Source organism: Rhodnius prolixus, unplaced genomic scaffold (genome assembly GCF_049639745.1).
Source record: "Rhodnius prolixus isolate KJV_2025 unplaced genomic scaffold, Rpr scaffold_2, whole genome shotgun sequence".
NCBI classification, from domain to species: Eukaryota; Metazoa; Arthropoda; class Insecta; order Hemiptera; family Reduviidae; genus Rhodnius; species Rhodnius prolixus.
Genome location: NW_027411592.1, coordinates 9,226,996 through 9,235,891, shown reverse-complemented (window position 1 = coordinate 9,235,891; position 8,896 = coordinate 9,226,996). Strand labels below are relative to the sequence as shown.

At 31.0% G+C, this 8,896-nt stretch overlaps 2 protein-coding genes and 1 long non-coding RNA gene across 4 annotated transcripts; 2 read left to right on the top strand and 1 right to left on the bottom strand.

Annotated features, from left to right (window-relative positions):
- Positions 1–661: 661 nt before the first annotated feature.
- LOC141450365 (uncharacterized) lies at positions 662–6,285 on the bottom strand. Of its 2 annotated transcripts, none has more exons than XR_012456071.1 (3): positions 6,145–6,285; positions 5,580–5,767; positions 662–1,473 (listed from the first exon to the last, which is right to left on the bottom strand). It is a non-coding gene; the product is annotated as an uncharacterized lncRNA (long non-coding RNA). The 2 variants fall into 2 exon arrangements; XR_012456072.1 differs by lacking the exon at positions 6,145–6,285 and adding an exon at positions 5,849–6,111.
- On the top strand, positions 2,378–4,619 carry Pex16 (peroxisomal biogenesis factor 16). Its single transcript, XM_074120723.1, has 3 exons — positions 2,378–2,536; positions 2,849–3,144; positions 3,591–4,619. The coding sequence occupies exons 2-3, from the start codon at positions 2,859–2,861 to the stop codon at positions 4,199–4,201; spliced, it is 897 nt and encodes a 298-aa protein (XP_073976824.1). The 5' UTR covers positions 2,378–2,536; positions 2,849–2,858; the 3' UTR covers positions 4,202–4,619.
- On the top strand, positions 6,268–8,308 carry Coq5 (ubiquinone biosynthesis protein COQ3, mitochondrial). The gene is made up of 3 exons (XM_074120724.1): positions 6,268–6,578; positions 7,478–7,805; positions 7,970–8,308. The coding sequence occupies exons 1-3, from the start codon at positions 6,268–6,270 to the stop codon at positions 8,156–8,158; spliced, it is 828 nt and encodes a 275-aa protein (XP_073976825.1). The 3' UTR covers positions 8,159–8,308.
- Positions 8,309–8,896: the final 588 nt, after the last annotated feature.

Here is an 8,896-nt window from a genome sequence, read left to right as displayed (position 1 = left end):
AAGAATCCTGGGGATGGAAGCTAAGAATTAATAAACACTTGTAAAGAGCCACAATCAAAATATTGTATGCTTCACCAAACCACGGAGTATTAAGAAAATTCGCAAAACGAAAGAGAAACTTTTTGAGTATTCCCTTTTCCAATGATTTGTTTAAAAACTTGATGTAGATTGGCTCTTCTGTAGACCAATTAATCCTTATTTCTAGCCTCTGATTCCGATCTTATTGAGATCAAATTCTGTATCATCTAATCATCTTATTTTGGGTTGACCTCTGCGTCTAGTGCCCTGTGGTATCCACTAAAAGCTTTGCTTAGTACCAAAACTGAGGCAGGTGTTTGTATAGTGGTAGGATAATTGGAATAGTATAGGATAGGTTGGTATGGCAAACGTGTATTTTGGAAGTGGCAGATCCCCAGTTCAAAATCCGCGTGTAGCTACTTTTTATTTATTAGAAAAAAAGTCAATTCAGTGCCAAGTATTTTTTTAATTTATCACCTATGGAGAAGCATCTAAACCTGAAGTACTTGCTGACTCTGGACGTTAAAAAAAAGTACAATATGGAAAACTGCTCAAGAAAGGCAATTGAAAAACCTCATAAAAGGACATGAAATATTAACTTAACCAGTAGCAACATTAATAAAACTTTTAAAAAAAGAGAACGTCCTGGTAAAAAAATGTATTTCAATTAATAGGATACAAAGCAGCACAAAAAACTAACAATAAACACAATTTCAGTCTTTCTTTTATATAATACATTGTCATAACTAAAAACATACATATAAATATATAAAAATTAGGAACTTATGTTACGATTTGTATTTATCAGCTAGACTAGCAATGAATTTATTAGGAATCAAGTTAATAAAACCACAAATTAGCAGAATGGAGTTATAATGAAAAATAACTCAAATCTTGAAGAGGAAAAACACCGTTTGTTACAAAAACTGCATTTGATTATTCTAATCACGATTAGAACATTCAAGAATTTTCATTTTCATTAGTTCAATGTGACTAAACACATAAATTAGCATTTATATAACTAACCAAATAGATTTATGTACTAATTACTAAATTTAATGTTCGTGCTACCATTAAGAGTACACATTGGTTTAAGCAACATTTTATAGAAGTAATAGGAACTTTCGATTTATATTAATACAATTTTTGAATTCATAATTAAAAAAGCTGGAAATTGACCTTATTAAGAGCAAATTATTGTACAAGGAATATTTCTTAGCTATTATTTCTTAAATTAAAATTAATTCTTTGATTAATTAAAATGACTTTCAGTAGATATTATCTATTGTAATAAATCACGAAGCTATATTTAGGAGTTGGAGAATTTCATCAGTATTGTATTGATTTATTTTCATTACTATAGATGAAATTTATTTCCTTCGTATTAAGTGTGAGGAATGCATATGGTCAAGTAATTTTCTTTTATCAGCAATTTCATAGCTGCATTCTGAACAACTAAACAAATATATATAGAAACAAAATTAAAACCTTATAATAATTCATCTCATAAAAGGAATTTGAACATAAAAATACTACATTACAAATGAACGAATGACAGACAAATACATATTTATGTACATATAAATTTATATACATACATTTCAGCAATTCTTGGAGTACTGTAATTTTTTAGATATGTATCTAAAATACAAATTGCCTGTTGGGAGCGCTGAATATGAATGTGGGGTAATATATCTTCTAACTGAGGGTGCTCAGCCTTTTGAAGATTTTTGGAACATTAATTCATTAATTCTAATAGAGATTTTTTTTTTAAAGAAAGAATAGAAAGAGAAGAAAAGAGTTTTTGTAATTTTCCAGTCAGTTTTGAGAAATTTAAAATTTCGCGAAAGGAAAAAATAAATTTGTCTTATATCGGTGGCCGAGCGGTTAAAGGCGAGGCCTGTAAAGCTAATATGTATTTTGGTACTGGGTTCGATTTCCGGTCTTAGGCCTTGGATTTAATTTAATGGTTAACAAAAGAAATTTACAGTAAAGTAGTTTGCTAGTCGCCTCCGTCTACGACACCTAATTGGTAGTTAGTTGTAAAGCCCGCCTGAAAAAATAGGCATTACTTTACTTTTTTTTAATTATATAAGGAGTTTTCATTATTTCTTAACTTTAAATTTCATATAGGGGACACTAAAATACATTTTCGCAAACGGGCCCCTTGTACCCACCCACTGATCGTAGTACCCATAATAAATTTATTTAACAAAGAATTGATATGATGCTAACTATTCATTCCAGCGTACCTGCATTAATTTCCCTACATCGAATTTTATAAACTCTGTTAAATAACTTTCATTTAAAAATGCTATTTTGTGATTAACGGAGAAAGATGACACCTTTATTAAAAGTGAAAAGTAGTATAGATCTCAATATTAACTAACAATTCAATCTGTGATTTATGTAAGGTAAATTTTACCCACACACCATCCTGAGCAGTCATCAAACATTAAAGAACCTTCCAAACTGGAGGTTCTGTCACTGTTCATAGGCATCTTGTTTTATCATCCTGGTAAGTTTTAAAGACTTTATTCTAATTTATAAAATAAAACAAGCGTCTAAAGTTTAGTTTTATTAGTGTCAACTTAACAATTAAAGATTACTTTTCAATACAAAATATAACAATTTTAACTACAAAATAATTACTATCTGATCTGAAATAAAACAAGACAATGTTAAAAGACACTTTTATAAAATTTAAATAATTTTGTTGATTTATTTTAAGAAATAGAGCACAGTTATTATTTTAATAATTGTTCTTAAATGAAAAATGTCCAACGACATTGATGTGTTTGCATTTTAAATTATAAATCTTGTTCATTAGGTTCAGCAGAATGGATGACTTGTGTAAACTTACAACAGTGAGCCCCTATACTGTTTTATCAGAACTGGTTTCTACAGTTTATAATTTGTCAGCTCTGGCCAAAAGTTTTTCACAAAAGAATGAGGACAATTTATCAGACGCAGAACGCATTAAGAAATGGTTAACAATTTTGGAATATTGTGAAACATGTTTGGAGTTAGCAGCTATGAGTGTGCCAAGAGCCAACATTTCTCACCTTGGGGGAAATAATTTAAAATGGGCAATTGTTAGCCTTGTGCAGTTAGCTAAATGTGCAGGTATTATTTTATTAAAATATGAGTAAGAAGATAAATAAGAAAAATACAGAATGATTTTGGGAGTATTGAGGTGCGGCCAATCAATAAATTCGAACACAATTTTGTATTATCTCACCAACGTTTCGGTAAATCTATTACCTTTTTGAGGGGAGTGTAAAATTTGTGGAGTTTAACTTTAAGCAACAACATCATAACTGTCAATAGTTATGATGATGTAGCTTAAAGTTAATCTCTACAAATTTTATACTACCCTGAAGTTGGTAATAGATTTACCGAAACGTTGGTGAGATGAAAAAAAATTTGTGTTTGAATTTATTGATTGACCGCACCTGAATATTCCCAAAATCATTAATCAACAACGGTCGAAAACCAAAACTTTAAAAATTAAAAATATAGAATATCATTTTGATTTCAAAGATAGAATTAATTCCTAATCTTTATTACAGGACGAATGATACTTTTGCTAAAGTATAAAGAAGGATTGTTACCTCACCCCCCTTTACAAATAAAACGAAGTTGTGTTAACTATCTTAATGCGTCGCAACATATATCAAGAACAAGCAGTTATGTTCTTAAGTCAGGCAGACGAGTACGTAGCGTACGACAAGTTTACGTTCAGTCTAACGGTGAAGTCGAAGACATCTGTAATGATGAAGCCAGCAAGGAATTAAGTGATTTGGAAATTATAGCCGAAGCGGCTTACATTTTTAAACCGATTGCACATTTGAGTACTCTTTATTTTGCAGGTCGTAAAAGTTGGAAGCCTTGGATATTATCGTTAAGTATGGATATAGCGTCGTTAATTATATTATACAGAGCTTTAACTAAAAATGAGATATCTGATGTGCAAAAGAAACAAGTATTGCATCGGCGTTTTGGGTTATTGGTATATCTACTTCGTTCCCCGTTCTACGACAGAAATACGAAGCGGATATTAGAAATAGTACTGTACAGTTTGGAATATTTTGTTCCGTGCACATCTAGATTTTTGGTTAGACCTCTGTTGGCTCATCTACCTTTAGTTCAGCAAATATATTTTTATTTATGGTCACATTAATCATTCTAATGAATGAATAAAGAATAGATTTTAACTGATTATAATAATTTCAGAGGTTTTAATTATCTATTATCTCTTTTCACTTTCTTATATTTCGTTTTGCACTCTACAGCATTCTGTCTACCCGGCGGGGTGATTATTCGTAAATGAATAAATTACGTTTGTTATAATTAATTCCAATCTAAATCTCTACAAATAAGTGGCTTTCTTTTTAATGAAACCTGTTTATATTCAGATTTATTTGGTTGCGGTTGGGATTTTTAAAGTAATACACATTGAAAAAAGAATCCGAATTTCTTAGTAGATATATAGATTTAAGTAAATTTATAAAATCTAACAGAATTTCAAGTATTCAAATTTAGTGTGTCAATTTTGTATTGAAGCTACTTTTTAATAAAATGTTAATTTTTCGTTACTATGAGTAGTGTTTGTGTTTATGATTACTTAAACTTTATTTAAGTAAGGTTTAAATTTTATGATATTAAATGTACTGAGATAGTCTGGATATTTCCTGCAAAACGAGCTTGCTTGCCATTCAAGAAGAATATTTTTTGGAAATTAAATTATTATGAGTTCAACAAAGTACTATGGAATAAACTTCAACTGCGACTAACAGAGTACAAAGGCAGGCGATGAAACCACCCAAGCCCTATGGATTTATTTATTAAATATGCAAATATAAACCGATAAGGATTGAGCAAACATGGTAACTAACAAACGTTGAAATGCCCAGATGTACCAAGCCTTCCATTCCGAAATTTTCCGAATTATGTATCCAATTATAATTTTCATTATAGTCTTCATTTTTACAAAACCGAAACAACGGAATTTTATTAAAAATACAAATCCTTTGCATCTTGTTTCGCAAAATCATAAATCGCTCCTCATTGCTTTCATACTAGGCCGAAAAGGGTAAGCACTAAGACTACCTGATTTTACAGACTGGTCCAGTAAGTAGGATAGCTTCCCACATCAATAATAGCAAAACTAGACAATTAATCGGATTTACTAATTACCCAGCAGCTTTTAAATGACAAAAACAATAATAAACTCAAAAGCAGAATAATTTGGATTTTCTTATGTCTGATACTAGGTATTTAAATGGCCTCAAACACACAGATGGTTCTCCGGCCAAGAAAAGACAAGTAGACCCGTTCAGTAGTTAGTAGACAATTATGTGTCCAACTATTTCGAATTAGCGTACCCATCACAACACGGTATCACTTTAGGCCGCTAATTTGAACAACGCTAACATCATGAGTGCCAAATGGATGTTCAACTAACAAGAGAATTTGGTTTTCTAATTATTCTGTATAGGTTGACATTCTTAGTGAGATGGTATTTGTTAATATAGTGAATTTTGCTGAATAATACTGACCTGTAAAGAGTATTCTTGCTTTGAGTGATTAACTCAATATGACTTAGCCTGAAGTGCGAAGAAACATTGTATTCACTTTCAGAAGAAAAGTTGCACTTGCTACATACATAATACTGTTTAGTTCCAGTTCTTATCTTTCTATATGATCCACTTGTATCCATTTCGGCAGAAACCATATATCAACTCTCCTGTGAATTGCGTAAATCAACGTTTTCATAAAATTATTTTGTATAATTTTGACATTGATATTAAATATTTTTTAACTTAACTCTTGCGTTTACTGCAAAGAAATAGTTAAACAAGATAAAGGAACTGTTCGCGAAAATCTCTTATTAAAAAAAAATAATAACACTTTGAAGCTAAAAGGTATTTCCTGAATGGCCATTAAATTTAAATATTTCTATTTGAGCCAAAAGTTACGAAACAAACTGTGTGTGGGAGTTTGATGAACATTTATCAAACAAGGCATTTAAAAAAAAAAAAAAATTATTCGGAACCTAATCGCAAAAGAACAGTCTCTATTATCACACATTTTCCCCAGTAAATAATTATAAAAATAACTCACCTAATTGTTTTGTTTGAGTTAGTGTAGTGGGAGCCCCGGCTCCAACCTTAAGGGAGGTTACTACTACCTAAGTGATTTATTGTTTGTATTTTTTTTTTTAAGTTTTACCAAACTAAAAAAAAAATGTTTGCTTTACGAACCACATTGAACCTTTCTAGTAGGCGAAATATTATAAAGGCTTGCATGATATTGAGAACAATGTCCGAAGAAACACACTTCGGCTATGAGAGAGTAAGTGAAGAAGAAAAAGGTAAGAAAGTTTACGAAGTTTTCCATCGTGTAGCTGACAGTTATGATTTAATGAATGATCTAATGAGTGGCGGAATGCATCGTTATTGGAAAGATGTGTTCATTCAACGTTTGTCTCCCAGTGACGGCACAGAACTGTTAGATGCAGCTGGAGGAACTGGAGATATCGCTTTTAGGTTTCTTAGGTAATACTAATTTGAATTTCTTACCATATGTGTAGAAAATGAACTCGTATGTACGGTTTTTATTAGCTATACTGTTACAAAAAAAAAAGAAGAAGTTATTTAGCTTATACATATAAGTATGTATAATACATACATAGGTTTCCAGCAAGATATCAGACTTCCAGCAAATTTACTACTTATTAGGAAAAGATCCTTTTTTTTGGGACAGGAATGAAGCGTGACTTAAACAAAATCTTCGTTATCACTATGTTCCTACATTTTTTTTTTGAAATTAAAAAAAAAAAATGTTGCATTACGTGTCGGGTCCTGTTGGTGCTTTTTATCAGAAGTTTCAATATTCGTTCCTTATAAAAGCTATCCAACCCTATAGAAGCTGATTAAGGTCTCTTACGAATAGAGAGACGATGAGGATTTTTTTTAAAGCCTTGTTTCTGGGCACTGTTGAAAAGGAACCTCATAGTTTAAGACCTGGTGATTTTAGAACAAAAAATGTTAATCTTTCATCAGTATGAAACATTAATTAATCTTCACCCAGGATGGACATTAAGTGCTTTGGTTTAGTGAAATAACTGAATTATTTCTGAAGAATTTTTGATAATTTTTCAGCTATTAAGGTTTTTTTGGGGGGAAGGCCTCGCAACCTTAATAAAAGTAATTAATTCAAGATTTCTAAGAGCGAAAGTCATTAATAGGCTAATTAAAATGATTTTGTGCAAGCAAATCTCGCTGATTGTCGAGATATCTTGAATATGAGTAAAAACCCGAAATAGTTGACCTAAATTGTATGCTTAATATAGGAACAATTAGATGTATGCTTATTCGATGTTTTTAACTTTTATAATTGTATATCTTAATAAATTCTCAACAGGTGCCCTTAATAATTTTTCTGCGGCTGGCAGGTACCTTCAAAATTGCAATTCGATTGGTCGAGTGACAGTATGTGACATAAACAAGGAAATGTTGCGAGTAGGTGAAGATAGAGCGAATAAAGCTGGCCTGGGTGGAAAAATTGAGTGGGTTGAAGGTAATGCCGAACAACTGCCATTCCCTGAAGAATCTTTTTCTGCGTACACAATTGCGTTCGGTATTAGAAATGTTACAAGGATCCATGAAGCATTACTTGAAGCATACAGAGTGCTCTGCCCCGGTGGAAGATTTCTTTGCCTAGAATTTAGCCACGTTGATAATCCAATTCTTAAAAAAATGTACGATGAATATTCGTTTCAGGTAATTTCATTTTAATGTTCCTTAAATTAGCTAGTAGGACTAATTTTAAAAGAATATAGTTCAAAAATGTTGTTAACGTTTACAGTATAGCTTGTGTTCTTATTATACTTTGTAACACATATAATGTAATCTTAATTTATTTACTTGATCAACTATTCCTGTAGGTTATACCTGCAATGGGGCAGGTTGTGGCCGGAGATTGGAGATCCTATCAATACTTAGTGGAATCAATTAGACAATTTCCAGATCAGGAGACATTTGCAAATATGATCGAAGAAGCTGGTTTCAAAGAGGTTTCATATGAAAACTTGACATGTGGGGTAGTTGCTATACATTCAGCATTCAAATTATAATTTATGTTTTTTATTAGAATGTAATAATGCAACAAATAATGATAAAATTGTATCCCAAGCGAAAATGTTTCCATATTATATTTATAAAGTTGCCCACATCATTGAACCATAAAAACCCTAAAAAATATAGTGCTTGTATCTATAAAATCACTTTATCTGAATAAGTTTTTAATCTCCTTTTATTAATTTCTTACCAGAATTGTACCTTCTTTGTCCAGAATAGTTCTCACTAAAATGAGATCAATAATTAAGTATCCTTACTCAGTTTTTACAATATTTTCTTAGTATTAACGGAATATGTCTATAATAAATGAAATTAAAAAAATATCGAAATTGATCCTTTGATTGTAATTGATTACAATAATTAGATAAATAATATGCTGTACTGATGAATTCAACACTAACTGCTCCAGTTTTCAACCTTATAATCATGCTAACTGCTAAGAATTTTTTGAGTTTAATCACTTCCGGGTTATGATACTTTTCTGGGGAGCGATAGATTAATCATAGTTAAGTCTTGGGAGATATCATAGGTAATCGCCAATTTTCAAAACTAGAAAGTTCATTTCAAAACGAACACAGATCTAGAAAACTTATCACATCTCACAGACAATTTTTTTGGCCATTTTTTTTCAGAATTGTGAAATATTCTAATTCAATCGTAATCTTATATTTTAGAACCTAAAGGTTCGTTACTATATTTTGTAATGCACTGCCAACTAATTTAATGCACAATGT